The following is an 18,933-nucleotide window of genomic DNA, read 5'->3' on the forward strand; positions in this document are numbered from 1 at the left end:
GAGTGTATATAAAGGGAAGACTCACCTGAAATGTCTGTGCTCCTTCCCTTCGGATAATGTGGCAGTGGGAGTTCAGCTCCACTTGACCTTGTGGTTTCCGGATCACATCACTCTGTAGGAAGAGATGGGAGAGGGCTAGGGTTGGGTGCGGGGGAGCATTACTCTCTGAATTACACCATCATCATTTCTCACCTTTTCATAATCTTTTGACATGTCTTGGAGAATAGGGCACACAGGCTTTCCTGGTGTTGGTTTCTCAATTTAGGAAGACTTATCAGAGAATATTGGGCATATGGTACCTAGGCTTTGCCTTATAGGGTAAGAAGTAGAAACCCAATCAGGACCCTTTGACAGACGTCCTGAAAGAATAGACTGAGCTACTGAATGGGTCCCGAAGCCACTGGGGGTGCTGCAAAGCTTTCCAATCAACTAATTAATCAATCAATCAATTAACTATTTTTCTCCCTTCAATTAATTAATTTCTCCCTTCTAAGCCTCTTGGTTGTAATATGAATATGCCAATTTTCTCCTGGGTTATATATGTGTTATTGGAAATATTGAGGTCCTTGAACTACATTTCCCATGAGCTCACTGGCTTCCTGTCATTATACAATGGCATAGACAGAGGGATAAAACTGAGGGGCTGGCATTTCACTTCCCCTTTGCTACCTATCACAGCATGGGGAGAACTGGGAACAGCAAGGGCTTTAAACTGACTAGGCTACCATGGCATTTGGCTTTATTTTCTAATAAATCTTTAAAAAAACCCACAATATTTTTAAAGTTATCATTATATGTTCATTTTATTTTTTACATATTCCCTCTCAGGGGTGTTCATGTTAATGGTTCAATACTTGCTGAAGTTCAAGTGTGGGGCTGACTGTTTACTCCTTCCTCCTCTCACCCCCCGTGTCTCTTGCACTGGCCCCATGCTGCCCCCTCCTTTGGCACCTCTTGTATTGTACTATGATTGGGCCACGGTGATAGGTCTGTGGGAAGGATCTTACCGGGGACTTGTAGTACATGATTTGTCTGTGTCTTAGAACAAACCAACGTCTTTTCCATGTCTTCACCCGACTATCCATTTTCAGTAGGTAGCCTGACTTCTCTAGTGATTCCTATAGGTATGAGAGGAAAAATAAGTTGAGAAAGAAAGAAAAAAAAAGAGTATCTAGTATACTGCAGGCTATATGATATTATTATATTCAATTACATTTGCATTAATTACATGAAACTAATTACTATTATTACTGATGACAATAATAGCACATATATTTATCACTTTGAAGTTTGCAAAGCACTTTACAGATGTTATCTCATTTGATCCTCACAACAGCTCAAGGGGGTAAGATATTGTTATCACTATTTTACTGATGAAGAAACTGAAGCAGAGGTTAAATGACCTGCCCAGGATCATATAGTTAGATGGAGTTGAACTTAGGTCTTCCTGATACTAGATCTTGTTCTCTGCACACCCAGTTCTCTTAATTATTGAATCATCATTAACAAACATTTAAGAGTCTGTAGACTTTCAAGGAGGCCTCATGTAGGGTAGCACATATCTCCTCATATACAGGATACAAAAATTTATGAGACATGGTTTCTACTTTTATTTTATTTTTTACTTAATTTTACTGATTAATTAAGAAAATTTTCCATGGTTACATGATTCATGGCTTCTGCTTTTAGACAGCTTTATTCTAGGTCAGAAAAGAGGATAAATACAAACCACATTGATAACAATATGAGAAAATATGACAATTGCCAAAGGAATGGTAGTTCAGAGAAATGATCACTTGGGGTTGGTTCAAGAAGTTTTCATGGAGAAGATGGAGCTTGAGTTGGTCAGTGAAAGAACTTGAATTGTCTAAGAGCACAAGGGAGGAAATTCCAGGCAAGAGCAAGGAATGGGACCTGGTGTATTTGGGAAATAATGAGTAGACCAATTTGTTTGAAGTAGAGGGTTCATATCATATCTACCCTTAACCAAATTCTTTTTTTTAATCCTTACCTTCTCTCATAGAATCCATATTAAGTATTTGTTCCAAGACAGGAGAGTGATAAGATTTAGGCAATTGGAGTTAAGTTGCTTGCCTCAGGTTACATTGCTAGGAAGATTCTGAAATCACATTTGAACTCAAGACTTCCTGTCCCCAGACCTTGCTCTGAATCTACTGACCTACACAAGCTGCCTCTCAGGACACTCTTCAAGACAAGTAGCTCTCCAATTCAATATTTACAGAGCACCTATCATATATTGTCTCCATCTGTAATGATGACCATACCATCCGTCCTTTTACCACCCCCTGAAAGCCCTAATTTCTCACATAAAAATTATAGGGATAGAGAATCCTGGCAAGATGACTGAGTGACCAGTTCAGTCTGAGTCCAGTTGCTACTCTTCATCACCTTGTAGTGGAAAAGTGAAATTTGGGAAATGCCATCTAAAAGTATATATATATTTTCTATGGACACGTGGGAACTATCAAACTACATTTCCCGTGGTCCAATGGGTTTCCAGTTCCGGTTCTTTGGGCGTGGGAATTACCTGCGTCACCACGCAGAGGACAGTTTAAATGGGAGGAGAGTCGAAAGTAAGCCCTCTTGGCTAGCAGGCTCGGGGAGAGACAAGAGGTAACAAAATGGAGGCAGCAATTTTGAATTCTTACTGGCGCGTGGTCTAATGATTTTACCAGCATGACCATGGCTTTAATTAAAATACTAATTTCTCTTATTATATCAGTATTTATTATTTCTAATCGTAATAGTAGCAAGGGTTGAATTAGAGTATGAATGCTAGGTAGCATGTGAAGAGCTGCCCTGCTTGCTTCAGGATTGCCACATGTGGTTTAGTCCAGAAGGTGTTTTATTACTGGTCTCTTTTAGTTGGAAGAGTTGATAACTCAATGACGCTTGAGTTACTTTCCTTAGTTACTTCCCTTAGTTACTTTCTTCTTGTTCTAGCTTCGGATCATGCTAGGATCCTGGTTGGGTCAGCCTGAGGCTGGATCTAAGAATACTAGCTCCCTTTTCTGCTTTCTGCTTCTTTTCCTGCTCCCATGTGATTGAACAGTGATCCTGAGATGGACTTATTCGGTCTTGCAGGCAGTCTTATGAATTTGAGAGATTTAGTAGTTCTGAATCTCTGGGTTAAAAATGATCATGGCAAGAGTGTTTCTATATGAGAGAAGATAACACCAAACAAGGGGATAGACTCAACCTCTAGCCCGATTTGCCAGAAAAATGTAGACCTAGAGAGCATTTTGATGGAGAGGAAAGTAATGTAGAGCTAATTAAGAATAACTAGAAGATATACATAATGAATATAATAATGTAAATGAATCCAGCTCTTCAATTGCAATGACCAAACATAATAATAGAGAACAAATATTAAAATATTCTTTCCTGGGGAAAGGATCTACTTGTACAACAATATTTATAGCAGCTTTTTTTTTTTTGTAGTGGCAAAGAATTGGAAATTGAGAGGATGTCCATCAATTAGGGAATGGCTGAATGGTACATGTTGGTGATTGGAATACTTTTGTGCTATAAGAAACAATAAGCAGGATGATTTCAGAAAAAAAACTGCAAAGACCTACATGAGCTGATGCAGAGCAAAACAAGCAGAAGAATTGTACAGAGTAAGAGCAATTTTATATGGTGATCAACTGTGAATACTTGACTACTCTTAACAATGCAATGATCTGGGACAATTCTGAAAGACTTATGATGGGAATGGTATATACCTCCAAAGAAAGAACTGTTGGAGTCAGGTGGTTGCGGATTAAAGCATACTATCTTTCACATTAGTGTATTTGCGATTTTATTTTGGGGTATTGGTTTTGTATGAGTGTGCTTTTACAACCATGACCAATATGGAAGTGTGTTTTGCATGATAATACACATCTGGCCCAGATCAGATCACTTCCCATCTTTAAATCAGGGGAAGGAAATGGTTTGGACCTTATAATTTTGGAAAATATATGTTAAAATTATTTTTTAATAAAATTAAAATTATATGTAATTGGGAAAATAAAATATCTTTGAATAAATATAAACTATTGTTTCCTTCTATAAAGAGATGGGGAGCTATGGGCATAGACTGTCTTGAACATAGATATTTTTTGATCTATTTAATTTAACTGTTTTCATTGTTGTTATTTTACAAAGTAGGGTCCAGTTGTAATATAGGAATAACATAGATCGTAATATGGGAAAACAACTAACGTAAAAATAAAAATGTGTTGATAAAACTAAATAAATTCTTTTTTTTTTCTTTTAAGCAAACAGGGTTAAGGGACTGGCCCAGGGTCACACAGCCTGTAAGTGGTTGAGGCTGAGATTTGAACTCAGGTCTTCCTGACTTTAAGCCCAGCACTCTATCTAATGTGCCATCTAGCCACAACAATTCTAAGAATTCTAAGAAATAAATTCTAAGAAAGCAAGGGATTACAAAAGAAAACTATAGACCAATAGTATTAATCAATATTGATGCAAGAATATTAAGTAAATAATGGTAAAGAAGCTAGTAGGGCACATCCAAAAATTACACCAGGCATGTAAGGATAGCTCAATTCTAGAAAAACTATTAGTATTTTTTTTAACCAGACTTGATTTCATTGATGTGAGGAGCTAATGGTGACTAGTGCAGACCAGCACTTTTTCTGCAATGTATAGTCTTAAAGAGTTAGCTAGAAGGGCAGCTGGGTAGTTCAGTGGATTGAGAGCCAGGCCTAGAGATGGGAGGTCCTAGGTTCAAATCCGGCCTCAGACACTTCCCAGCTGTGTGACCCTGGGCAAGTCACTTGACCCCCATTGCCTACCCTTACCACTCTTCCACCTATAAGTCAATACACAGAAGTTAAGGGTTTAAAATTAAAAAAAAAAACTTAAATAAAATAAGAGTTAGCTAGAGCATCAAGACATTGAATGACTAGCCAAGAATCAGTGATATGTGTCAGAATCAGTGCTTGAACTAAATTCTTCCTTACTCTGAGGATGGTGCTTTATTCATTAAATACTCACCATACCATGCTGCTTTCTTAGCATAATTAATCAGCACCCCCCACCAAATCACTAAAGCCTTTGACAAAACATAGGGTTTATTTATGTAAAAAAAAAAAAGCTATTAAAGGGGCAACTAGGTAGCTCAGTAGATAGAGCCAGACTTAGAGATGAGAAGAAGTGGGTTCAAATCTGGCCTCAGATACTTCCTAGTTGTGTGATCTTGGGCAAATCACTTAACTCCAATTGCCTAGCCTTTAACTGCCTTGGAATCCATACTTAATATCTGATCTAAGATAGATGGTAAGGCTTTAAAAAAATACTATTACCCACCCCCCAAAAACTTCAGGATTAAAAAGAATTTTCAATAAGAGCTAAAATATTGAGGAAAAAGCAAGGGTTAACAGTGTTTGTTATGAAGAAACACTGGGAACTTTTCTGAAAAAGGTAAGGTTGAATCAAGGTTATTCACTGTTTCTACTGTTAATGTTAGAGAGCAAGGTAAGGAATATAAATAAAGATAATGAAGAAAAATCAAGAGAATAAGCATGGACAGAAGAAGTAAAAAATTCTTTCTTTCTGCAGACAATATGATGATTCTGGAAAATCAACCAATAATTATTGGAGAAAATAATTTCAGTAAAGTAGCAGGATACTGAAATAAAACTACAAAGGTCACCAGCATCTCTCTGCCTGTCTGTATGTTTTTCTCTCTAGAATGGCTATTGTGAAGATAGGATTAACTCTCCTCTTGCCTATTTTTAGCTAATCAAATCAAAAACTTAAAGTACCCCTACTTACCATTAGGTATGAGAGTTCACAAATCACTTACTAGAGTGACAACTCCAAAGGCCACTGTCCCCTACCCACCCAGTGCTGGGCAAATTGAAAGGCTACAATTGGTTTCTGTGAAGAGGAGAGCCAGGAAGTGACATGGAAAAAGGGGTATAAAAAGAGACCAGTATGGTTTGGGAGAGCATTCTTTTCCTGGCGTTTGGAGGAGACTTTTTCCTTGGATCCTGTGTCTGCTTGCTGGGTGAGTGGCTGAGATTCCTGCTTTGGCTTTGGTGGACTTCTGGCTGAAGGCTCCACAGTGGAAATTGGACTTGGGGAAGCCCCTGCCAGGGCTGAGCCAGACCTCACCTGGAGAAGGGCTGGTAGGTTTGTTAAGGCTCTGTCTTTTTCTATGTTTCTATTTTCATTCTTTCTACCTCTTTGTAAATAAAAGCTGCTAAAAGTCATTTTGACTTAAGCTATATTTTAAAATTGGCGACCACAATATTACTTTATAACTCTCTTATTTAGTATAAAACAAATTTAAACCTTACACTATGTTAAATATAATAGGTCTTTAACAATTATTGAGTTAAGTGTATATATACATATACACATACATATGTATATATGTATGTGTATTTGTATATATAGTTAGATGTGAATGAAAATGACTGAATGACAACACACACATATATACATATGTAATTTGAGTGAAAATTGCATATATATGTTGCCATTCCATATTATTGAATGAATCTGCAACTAAAATATTTAAGCCTCAAACCCTTTCTAGGGTAGGAAATACTTTGTATCTGAAGATCTTCCCTTCTACATTTAAATCTCTCTCTCTCTCTCTGTGTGAGTGTGTGTGTGTGTATGTCCTTGTATTTCTGTCTCTGTCTGTCTCTGTCTCTGTCTCTCACCCCTCCAGGTCTCCAGCTTCTTCTGAAGTCTCATTCCCAGTTATGTTTGCATTAAATATCTCTGATTAAAGTCTAATACCTAAAATTTATAGATAAGTGACAAACATAAGATCAAGAGCCATTTCAATAGAATAGGAAGTTTTCAAAAGACAAAATACCAAATATCTACAACTATCAGCCAACTTGTTTGAAACTACATACAAGAAATTAACTTTAAAACAACCTTGAGGTATCATCTGAAACTGATAAGTTAGAAATATAGGAAAATTCATTGTTGAAGAGGCGATGGGAAGACAAGTATGGTAGTCTACTGCCATTATTTCTGGAAAACAATTTGGAATTATGCAAGAAAATTTATTTAATGGTTTATACTCTTTAACTCAGAGATCCCACTGCTGAGACTATGCTTCAAGGTTATCTTCGGCAAGAAAAGATTCATGTACAAAAATGTAGCAAAACACATATTATTATGTGTATGTAATTTATATAGTAGACATGTTATTTCTAATTTCTAAAAGTTGGAAACAAAATATATGCAACAATTGAGTTATGACTGAACAAAACTATGATGTAGAAATACAATGGAATATTATTATTCCAAAAGGAAAGACAATTTTTAAAAAATCAGAGAAATATGGGAAGTCTTTCTACTACTTTGTCAATAACAATACAACAATGTTGTACCTCATTGTCAAATTGAAAGGCATGGTCCTTTTCTCTTAATGATGTATAAACTTTTAAAAATGTAAAATGACATGAATTATCGCTTGTTCCTTGGCTATTTTGGAAGTTTTGCTTAACTGTTTTCAGGAAATACACTATTAGGGAAGTTTATTTAAGCATTTAATATTACCAAATATTGTCCAAATTTTGTAAAAAAAAAAAAAAAAGAAAGATAGGGATAATCCTAATGAACTTGACACAAGATGTGTCAGCCTTTCTTTACAGTTTCTAATGAAAGGAGTGTGGCAAATCTCCAGCTAAATCTTCTTTCTCAGCCATTGGAGCCATGCTTCCAAGGTTCCACTTACCCCAAAGGATCCAAGTTCATCAATGGAATAGATTGAGGTCCGTTGAACTTTGTATTCAGGTTCTGAGTAGTCACTGTCCAGGGAATAGGCATCAGGGGGAATAGCATAGTCACTCTCTGAGCTCAGAGAGGATATGGAGACACCTGGTCATGGAGAAAGGAGTTTGGTGAGGGGAAAGAGTGAAGTGACATGATCTCATGCCTTTTTCAAGCACATTGCTGCCCATCTCCTAGAAAGAAATGAGCTTCTAACTGTCATATCTTCTTCCTCCTAGATCAGGCTGAAGAGATATGGTAAAGGTCAAGCTGCTTAGGTGATGGGATGATGACATTTCTTAGTTATTGACAATAGTGAGAGAGGAGGAGGCAGTGGTAAATAGTTTTTCTCTTCATGAATCAGTCCAGGTTGTTCCCACCTTGTATTCCTACAAGAATTCTTTATAAAGAAGGAGGTAAGAGGCAGGTGATGTTTTACAAGGGATTTTTTTTAATGCTCTCAAGAACTCCGTTTCTCACTTTACCAAAAAGACTCTCTCTATATGTATTTTTTTCAACTCTGCACCTCAGTTTCTCCATTTCAATGGCCAAAATTTACGGGTTTTTTTGTATGTGGCCTGGATTATGTTTTAATTTTTCTCTTCTAAGAAGCTTTTCTGACAGTATGCTTGTTTTGGTTTTCTTAGGAGTTGGTTTTATTTGAAGTATCTAATTCTTAATAAAAAAAAAGTAAAACTTTCCAAAAAATGGAACCATCTTAAAATTCTCTTTTTTCTTTTCCAGGGATTTAATGAAGTTTAAATAACTAATTCAAAAGAATCAATGTGAACTTTTTAGAGTAGGAGTTCTTAATATGGAGTTTGCAAACTTGTTTTTTTTAAATATATATCTTAATAAACTTAATTTCAATATAATTGTTTTCCTTTGTAATCCTATGAATTTGTAAATGCACTTAAAATATTACTCTGAGAAGGATAATATAGGCTTCCCCATACTACAAAAGTGATCCACAGCACCAAAAAAAGTTATGAACTCTTGCTTTAGAGACTGATTCTTTTTACAACTGATTCATCTCTTATAGACTGGTACCCCTCAATAGAAGTAGTAGTGTCCCACAACTCAGAGGGGATTCACCTTCATAGCTCATTGCCCATTGGATAAAGCAAGGATACTGTCTACTGGTTAAGATTATTGAGACTTTATTCATGCACCCAGGTTCCCTGTACCTCTCTTGATAGCCCGTGGGCTGCCTGGTACACTGGTCTTCCTGGACTCCATGCAGGTGATGGAAGTTTGGAAACTGGTTTGGGAACTGCAGTCATCTTCAGAACCAGAGGATTCATCCAGGAAGGGCATGGTGCTGATCTGAGTGGCTCTCTGGAAAGCCAATTCCCCCCACCCCAGGAGAGTCATGAAGTCTGTTGATTGTGCAGAAGAAACTATGGACATCCATCTCTAGTTCATCGTACCTCCCAACACCCTGGATTAAAGTCTGTTCAACGTCTCCTAAGGAATGGTTATAGTTAGGCACATTTTGGGGGAGGTTATAACAGCAAACATTTATTAGGTGCCTATTATGTTTTAGATTTTGGAGGAGAGGTTTCCTTTTTTAAAAAAATACCCATACCTGTTGTCTTAGAATCAATACTACATATTTTTTCTAAGGCAGAAGAGCGGTAAGGGCTAGGCAGTGGGGGTTAAGTGACTTGCCCAAGGTCAACAGCTAGGAAGTGTCTGAGGCCAGATTTGAACCCAGGATCTCCTGTCTCTAGGCTTGGCTCTCAATCCACTGAGTCACCCAGCTGCCTGCCAAGCTTACATTCTTAAGGGAGGTATAAGATACAGAGAACGACAATGTATAATATTACACTAGAAAGTTACAAAAAATGCTCTACAAGGTTTAAGGGGAGGGCCATCACTGATGATATAAGGGGTGTATATGTAGAGTCCATCCTCAATTTTTATGGGGGTTACATTCATAGAAAATGGCTTGAAAGTAAAAAACATGAATGTTGATACATTTAACCTATCAGATGTAGGGGGTTATGTTCCTATGACCACCCAAAACTGTAATCTTTCACTAAAGATTGCTGAAAATATACTTTTATGTATAATTCTTTATAACAAAACATTAGTTATAATAACATACACTTTTCCTAACATATTAAACCATGAAATAACTCATAAAATGCAGTACACAAAATAAAATTGGTAACACGCAAAACATTTTTTCTCACTAGTAATTCCATAGGATTCTGTAACCTTTTGTGCTAATTATTTAAATTAGAAAAAAATATTGATTTCAGACAATATTATACTTTTGTAAACCTTTCTATCTTGGCTGCATTCTGAAAACTAAGAGGTAGGTTAGTGGGACCTTAGTAATTGCTGTTAGAAGACTCCAAGACTGGCGAGGTCTTGACATTACCTCCAATACTCCAAATATATGGGGAACTCTTTATTCTGCAATGGTAAGGTGAAAAAGATCAGCGAAGTCCCTAGTGAGATTCTAGATGCTCCACAAACTTGCACAATCCTACCTCTTATTTTTTTCTTTACTATGCATATACATGAATGTATGCAGTTGCCAATGCAATGTGAAAATGAGATTACTAATAAAATCACATAAATGCTTTAAGTTGCAAAAGTTAAGTTAAAAATTAAGATGGATTAATACATCACTAGTATCACCATCCTGATTTCCTAGACTACTTGTTTCTTGTATTCTCTTTACCTCGTCTTCCTTGAGTCTCTTCTTAAAGAAATTTCCCAGACATGAGAATCCTGACATGAACAGAAATGGCATGATGCTTTAATACTAGGGAACATATTAAAAGTATGGTAAGTGTGGTCTTTACCAAGGACTGATTCTCTGTAGTGACATGTGGAAAGAGTTCTTCTTGGGAAATGGTGCTCAATATTGAGGGGTATGATATAGTCCTGCCACTAGCTCAGAGATATACAAGGGTAAAACCCTGAACTTTAGATGCCCATGCTAACTTTAACAACCAAAGCTCCAGAAGTCTTCTCTAAAAGGGTATTATTAGCTCTTGGTTCCTTACCCCCTTCAATGTGGTGTAAACAGGCACATGGAAATTCTTGTAGATAAGCCTGTAGAAGGACCCAGTTGAGGTGAGGGAGGTAGAACTTGCAGCTGGAGGTGGGAAGAGAGAAGAGATGCTAAATACTAGGTTACCATAATTCAGGAAGAGGACTGGTAGAGAAAGGAAATGACTAAAGAGAAATATGAGATATGACTTTGAAAGGGTTATCTAGGGATACACTAGACTTATCATGAGGCTCCAGACCAGGGAGTACTTGGGGTAATCAATACCTCTTCCTGCCTTTCTGGGCCATGAACTTCCCTGTAGTATAGGGATGAAATGGGAGATTTCCGCAGAAATCAATGATCTTCCCTGTCTTTTATATCCAAGGAAGGAGTATAATGCCAACTCTAAAATAATAAATTATTGACTGCCTGAGAAATTTTTATTTTATTCTACTCCCTATCCCAACTCTCCTCAAATCACAGAATATCAGAGTTGGAAGGAACATTAAACATCACCCAGCCTAATCCATATGTGAGCTAGAATCCCTTTACATCATCCCTGGTAAGTGGTTACCTACACTAAAGAACTATAAGCAACAGGAAACTCATTACCTCCTAAGATATATATGCATTCCAGTTCTCCTGTTAAGAACTCTCATTGAAAGAAAACTTTTTTCATATCTGAAGCCATTCTCTTGAAGATTCCTTTGACCTCTACCAGAATTATATCTAGAGTATAGAAAATCAGGGCAATGGTCCTTTGGGGGTTTCCTAAATTGCTTGAGGCACTGCTACCCAGGGGTGTTGGGAAAAAAAGCACTTCTAAGGTTAATATTTAACACATATGTTAACAGCTGTGTTGTCATGGAAAGAACACTGTATTAGAAACTATAAGATCTAAAGTCTAACCTTGCCTTAACTTTAGGTAAATCCCTTAACTTTATCATCTGTAAAATGAAAAGAACACTCTAGGATCAAATGTATGTGAAAATACCATATAAATGGCTAATATTATTGGCAGATATTTAATGAAAGTCAGTTTTTGAGCTAAGGAGACCTAAATTCAAATCCTGCCTCTAACATAAACTGGCTGTTGGATCCTGGGCAAGGAGTCAATGCTGTAGGCAATTTTCTAAAACTCTAAAAATTGTAGATAATAACACTAGGAAAAAAATAGATAAAATTTACATTGTGCTTTAAGGTTTACAAAGTGCTTTACATATTGTACTTTATTTGATCTTCATTCCAATCTTGAGTGATAGGTGCTGTTATTATTCCCATTTTACAGGTAAGGAAACTGAGACAGGTAGAGTGACTTTTCCATGATCACACAGCTAGAATTTGAACTCAGACCTTCTTGACTCCAAGTATAGATTGTTCCTTATACCAGTGAAATCACAGGTCCAGTCTTTAATCATTCCCTACCCCCTGTAAATGATTGGTAGTACTCCTACCTGCCCTCCATCCTATTATTATTTTTTTTTTTTGGTTTTCCATGTTGTATTTAATAATTTTAAAGAACACATAATCTTTTGAAAGGTAACTTTACATTAGCAAAAATATGTGCAAATATTTTCAGTATGTACCCTCCATTCTATTATTAAAACAAAGGGGCTGGATTGACCACTACCTCATCCCTTCCCTTTCTTACATCCTCAGACCACCTTTTGTGACTTTTTCCCTTTCAAAATTGCCTTCAACTTTCATTTTCACAGCTAGCTTTCAAGCAAAGGGGTAAGGGTTGCTATTTAGTTTTAATATTTCCTGGTCCTAAACCACCCTAGAAAGGGCACCCTTTTCTAAAACTCTCCTTTCCTTTTTTTCCCAAGAGACAGCCGTCCCCTTGAAACCCTCCCCAATATCAGGTCTGGTTTGGGACTTACCACAAGAAGAAGAAGCATTTTCAGGAGATACCTCAGACAGCTGCATGCCAGATGAGGCCACTGCATAAATTCGAGTCTCCTGGAATGACAACCTCTAATTAGGGTTGGCCCTTAAGGCCCCTAAGAGAAAACAAACCAAACCCAAAATACAACTTCCTAGCAATTAAACCTACCTCAAAATGGAGTGAGCTTCCTTTGGAAGTGGTGGCTTCTGCCTTCTGGGAAGTTGTTAGGCTAAGGCTAGATTCCTGTGTGTATGGTCTAGTAGGATTTCTTTGCTAAGGTTCAGGTTGGACTAGACAGGCAGCATGCTACCTTCCAACTTTGAAATTCTGTGATTCCATTAAACAGTCCTTTGCTACAGAGGATTTGGGCATTTCCCCCTTTTTTGTTGTTGTTGTTTTTTTCGTCAAGTGTAAGATGACCTAGAAGCCTTTCTTCCTAAATTCTAGATATATGCAGAATCGTAATGAGGACTTTTAGCAAGTAGGGGTTAAACTGGGTAGAAGCAGGTATCTGAAGGGGGCAGAGTAGGAGTAGAGAAGACAAAGCCAGGTACTGAATTTATTGGGGAAGAGGGAGAGTGACCTGAAGGTCCATAGAGGACAACAACAAAGATCTAGACAAGATGGACTGAGCTTTAGAGTTGGGAAAGACTGAGGGATGGTAACAGGTCAGCAGGCAGCAGTAGACAGCAAGGGATATGCCAGCTTCTCTCATGTCTGTATGCCAGGTTGAGGTTGAGGAATGGGGCATGGAGGGCAGGTATGAGAGAAGAACAGCCAGCCTTGGAGAGGATCCAAGAGATATAGAATTTTCAAGAGAAATCTAGGTTTCAGTGAACACCAGAAGGTGGAAGGAATGTGAAAGGAAGCTATCTAGAAAATGGATAGTTTGTTAATAATGGAGGGTTGTTCCTGAGGGCAGAGGCTGGAGACTGGGAAGCTGGATAGGACTGAGTAGGTGAGGAGAGAAAGCAAAGATTAGAAAGAGAGTGGGGGGTGGGGCAGCTGGGTAGCTCAGTGGATTGAGAGTCAGGCCTAGAGACGGGAGGTCCTAGGTTCAAATCTGGCCTCAGATACTTCCCAGCTGTGTGACCCTGGGCAAGTCACTTGACCCCCATTGCCCACCCTTACCACTCTTCCACCTAGGAACCAATACACAGAAGTTCAGGGTAAAAAAAAAAGAGTTTAAGTGTAGTTCTGCCTGAAAGTCAAGCAAAGTGAGGGCTGGGGAATAGGTTCTGCTGACCTCCAAATGTCCCTTCTCCAGCTCTGAAAGTCTGATTCTCTAATAATTAACAATTGACAGGGGGTACTAGTGTTCTTGGTAATTTTTAGAGCTAGCCTTACACCGGTTTTCTCAGAGAAGAGAAACTATAAAGGCTTGAACGTGTAGGGGGAGCTAGAAGTTGTGTACACTCTGAGAAGATACCAAATAATAAACCTTAACCCAAGTCTAGTGGATTAGATGGGACTCAAAGTCCCAGGTGAAAATATGAAGAACGTGATGGAAACTATTATATCTTATCATCAGCACCATATTCCCATATTCACTTGGTGTCCAGCATGGGAAAGGCGCTCTCAGGAGCATGCCTGTTCAATATATTCATTCAACATATCAATTAAACCATTGGAGGTCAAACAAGGCAGCAGCTGCTACCTATTCTCATACAACTCACAGGGATGAGTTTGATCAAATGGTGAGATCCTACTTGTCTTTTCTAGCCACCATCTCTGCCCCTGCCTCTGGTTACTTCTTCTGCCCTCATCCACTCTCCCTTTCCAAGCCTATGTTTTAGGGAAAATGCTTATTTAAAAAACTATTATCTGATCTTGATTTTTCCATTTTAATGCATTATAGTCATCTTTAAAATTTTTTTTAAACCCTTACCTTCCACCTCAGAATTAATACTGTGTATTGGTTCCAAGGCAGAAGATCAGTAAGGGCTAGGCAGTAGGGGTTAAGTGACTTGCCAAGGGTTACACAGTTAGGAGTATCTGAGGCCAGATTTGAACCTAGGACTTCTTGTCTCTAGCCCTGGCTCCCAATCCACTGAGCCACCCAGCTGCCCCCTAGATATCTCATATATGTATTTAAACCCTTACTTTCTGTCTTAGTAACAAACTCTCTAAGACAGAAGGGCAAGGGCTGACTGCACAAACTGGGTTAAGACACTTGCCAGAAGGGTCACACATTAGGAAGTGTCTGAGGCAAGATTTGAACCTAGGACCTTGTGACTCCAGGTCTGGTTCTAGACATGTCTTTTAATGTATTACCAACCAATTGAACCAACAGTTCAACAGAGAAGAGAGCCAAGAACTACAACTGGTGAAGATTGTCCTTGCTTGTGTATTTTTCTCTTACCCAAAAGGACAAGATGATTTTGCCTACTATGACCAAGACCAGCCTTGAGCAAACCTCAAAGAAGATGAGGTTTATCTTTTTTTTTTTTTTAAAACCCTTGTACTTTGGTGTATTGTCTCATAGGTGGAAGAGTGGTAAGGGTGGGCAATGGGGGTCAAGTGACTTGCCCAGGGTCACACAGCTGGGAAGTGGCTGAGGCCAGGTTTGAACCTAGGACCTCCCGTCTCTAGGCCTGACTCTCAATCCACTGAGCTACCCAGCTGCCCCGAGGTTTATCTTTGTAACCATATAGGAGGTGTGCTAGAATTAGCTCTAACTGGTTAGTGAGACCTTATTGCTAAATTTGTAGTGGGAGCATTTATACCTCAGAAATGAGCTACATACCAGGACTTGATTTAGTGTTTTGTTAATTCTCAAGATTCAAGAAGGTGATGGGAAAAGTATCAAATATGCAGATTAAATTTAAAAGTGTGTTGTGCGTACTCTCCCTTCACCCCCACCATCCAGCAAAGAGGCAAATGTTAAACCTTCACTAGCATACCTTGGGTACCATCCCACCTCTTTGATAGGATCATAGTTTTTAGAGTTGGAATGGATGTAGTTTTATAGTGGAGGACACAGAGGCCTGGGGAAGTTAAGTGACTAGCCCCAAATCACCAGGTAGTAAATGTCAGAGGAGGGATTTGAACCAAGTTTCCTTGATTTTATAGCTAGCACTCTTTCATTTATACCATTATTGCCCTCTTGGGAGTTCTCTTTCCTTCTTATGGTCTTTCCTTTGCTTTCCTTTCTCCTTTCCTTTCCTTTCCTTTCCTTTGCTTTCCTTTCCCTGCCTTTCATCTTAGAATTAATACTGTGAACTGGTTCTAAGGCAGAAGAGTGGTAAGGGTTAGGCAACTGGGGTTAAGTGACTTGCCTAGGGTCACACAGCTAGAGAGTGTCTAAGGTCAAATTTGAACCCAGGATCTCTTATCTCTAGGACTGGCTCTCAAACTCCTGAGCCACATAGCTGTGCTGCAAACCTCCACTCTCACCCTGAGTATTTCTACTGTGCCTCATTCTTGTTCTTGGCTGGCAATTAATTTCTGTAAAGGTAATTACTAATAATAGCTTAAGGCAGGAGTTTTTAATCTGGGGTCCATGGATCCCCAAAGAATTCAATGGATAGATTTTAGGGGGACCATGAGACCCCCCAAAATTACATCTTTTATTTCACTAATCTTTGGTTTCCTTTGTGATCTTATGCATTTTATATTGTGCATTTAAAAGCTTTGTTCTGAGAAGGGATCCTCAGGGTTTGTCAGATTGGCAAAAGAGTCCAGCACACAGATAAGAACCTCTAGCTTAAGGTCTGACCCTCCACACTGGGTCTCTTTAAAAAGGACTCTTTAAGAAAAGGGCACCCCCCCCACCCTGCTGCTCCAATATTGCATTATGTAAGCAAAAATCATATATATATATATATATATATTTGGGCTGCATGAAATTTCTACAATTGATCCCAGGCTCCTAGTGATACCTGGCAGGAGTCAGCTATACAAAAAAAGCAGCAGTCAGATCACTAGGGTATCCCCTTCTCTAATTATAGAGAAAGTCTTTTTTGCAGGGAGGGGACCTAAAAATCTCAGACAGGCCATATTCCCTGCCACATATGAATGGACCACATGTGACTCACAAATCACATGTTGGATAACTGGACTCTAAGAAACTTATGAGGGAAAAAAACTGGTTATGGGGCAGATATTGTATCAAGAGGCTATCTATACTCTGCTTCTTCACTGAGGAGTGGTCTCCGGGCATTGGGCTGGGTTTGCAAAGGGAAGGATGTAGCCATGATGTAGGGGAACCCGACTCTTTATCCTTCCTCCAATTTCCAATAGTCCATTTGCTTTGCCAAGAGGGAAGGATTTGACGAAGATTCTCTTGGAAGGTGAGAAAAGGAGATGTTAAGGGGGAGTGAGGGGGACCGTGCTATATTACATCACAGTGAGGAAATTCTGAATCCAGAGGACCTGGGTTTGAATCCCACTTGTGCATCTTATTGCTAACTCAATTTTCTAACCTGTAAAGTGAAGGGTTTTGGCTAGATGATCCCTTAAGATTCTTCCTGGCTCTAAATCTTATGAGCCTATTTATTTTTACTAATGCCTGATTGAAGTTCTACCCCTCCTGCACCTGACTGCTTAGTTCATACATGCATATTAATTACAGTGTTCATTATAGGCAGCCAGATGGTATAATGGATTGAGTGATGATGGTCTAGAAAGGAAAATCTGTGTGGCCCTGGGCAAGTCACTTAATTACTTTCAGACTTGATTTCTTCACATATAAGATGAGTTAAGGACACCACCTTCCTCACAGTTGTTGATAGAGAAAACATGTAGGGCACTTTCCTGCCTTTCAAATACTATAAAAATGCTAGCTAGAGGGCCAGCTAAGTTACTCAGTGGAAAGAGAGCCATGCTTGGAGATGGGAGGTCCTGGGTTTAAATCTGACCTCAGATACTTCTGGGCAAGTCACTTAACCCCAAGTTGCCTACCCCTCATTACTCTTCTGCCTTAAAACCAATATTTAGTATCAATAAGACAGCAGGTAAAGGTTTTTTTTTTATGCTAGATACTATCAGATTATTTGTAGTTCAAAGAAATGAACTAGAAATTCTTACCCAGGATGGGAACCGGTGCAGAGGGGGTGTAGGAGGCTTCTTCCCCATCTCCACCTCCCCAACACTAGGTCTCTCCAGCTCTTCTTCATTTAACCTAGAGATTAGCTCATTGCCCTTGACTTCCATCTTATCCAAGGTGGATTCCTCTGTGTCCATCTTCTCAGATTCTTTCCTTTTCTTCCGGTCAATGTCTGTTTCTTTCCTGGGAAGGCTATGGTCCTGGGAGGCCTGGACAGCACTAATTTCAATGCTTACCATGTGGTTGAAGTGTCCATTTCTCAGGTGGGGCTGGCTATAACGCCGCTTGGCAAGTTGGATGCTGTCCCTGGGGTTACGGAAAGCCCGGGCCTTTGGCAGGGTCATGCTGCTGCCAAGGACTCCTTCCTTTCCTGGGAACCTCAGCTTAATGGGCACCCCTCTCTGGAAACCACCTAGAACTTCACCCAAGTAAGGTGATTTCTGTAGCTTCAGAGTCCCCATAGGTAAAAGCTGGGGAGTCTTGACCTCTGAGATTTCTCTGCAAAGGACTATTCCAGAACCTTTCAAAGCATTGCCTACTTTAGGAGTGAGGTCTTTATCCTGCTGGGTTCCTGGAGGAGGGAAGGAGATGGTTGCTCTCAAGGTATTGTGAGCCTGGGAAGCATTGTCTCCAGATGGTCTGCCTTCCACAGCTCCTCTCTGGCTTTCATGATAGGTACCTACAGAATTCTTCTTTGACTTTCCCTGAAAGGACCACAGCAACTCCCCTGGTAGCACCATGGAAAGATCTGGAGATGGGGAGGAAGCAGAGAGGTGTCAATGACAAGGGCATCTTGGAGTTTCCCAGGAAGCTGCTCCCAGAGGAAGGACTACTACCTACCTCCCAGGGCCTCTTGAAGGGCCCTCACTTGACCCAGTAGGCGCTGATTATAGCTTTTCAGGTGTTGATTCTCCATCTCGAGCTGTGCAAGAAGAAAAAATACTCATTTGTAAACCTTGCTTTCAGCTGCAGGCTTCAACTAAAAATGAAAACTAAAATCCCAAAAGTTTAGAAAGAAAAAAACCAAAACCCCTTGGAACCTTCTGCTCTCCATAAGTGCTATTTGGTCTTGGCTAGAACAGAGAAGCTTGTTCTCTCTCCAAGACTGTCTTTTCTTTTCTTTCTTTCTTTCTTTCTTTCTTTCTTTCTTTCTTTCTTTCTTTCTTTCTTTCTTTCTTTCTTCCTTTCTTCCTTTCTTCCTTCCTTCCTTCCTTCCTT

At 39.1% G+C, this 18,933-nt stretch overlaps 1 protein-coding gene across 1 annotated transcript in view; it reads right to left on the reverse strand.

Annotated features, from left to right (window-relative positions):
* PLEKHH1 (pleckstrin homology, MyTH4 and FERM domain containing H1) overlaps nt 1–18,933 on the reverse strand; it is a 74,509-nt gene that overhangs the window by 27,572 nt on the left and 28,004 nt on the right. The window contains exons 5-12 of the mRNA XM_044659957.1: nt 18,556–18,657; nt 17,697–18,463; nt 12,664–12,742; nt 10,794–10,885; nt 8,958–9,108; nt 7,736–7,878; nt 1,008–1,118; nt 26–112 (exon numbers count right to left, since the gene is read on the reverse strand). Coding sequence (XP_044515892.1) covers nt 26–112; nt 1,008–1,118; nt 7,736–7,878; nt 8,958–9,108; nt 10,794–10,885; nt 12,664–12,742; nt 17,697–18,463; nt 18,556–18,657 — 1,532 coding nt within the window. The remainder of the gene's footprint in view (nt 1–25; nt 113–1,007; nt 1,119–7,735; nt 7,879–8,957; nt 9,109–10,793; nt 10,886–12,663; nt 12,743–17,696; nt 18,464–18,555; nt 18,658–18,933) is intronic.

Source organism: Gracilinanus agilis, chromosome 2 (genome assembly GCF_016433145.1).
Source record: "Gracilinanus agilis isolate LMUSP501 chromosome 2, AgileGrace, whole genome shotgun sequence".
NCBI classification, from domain to species: domain Eukaryota; kingdom Metazoa; phylum Chordata; class Mammalia; order Didelphimorphia; family Didelphidae; genus Gracilinanus; species Gracilinanus agilis.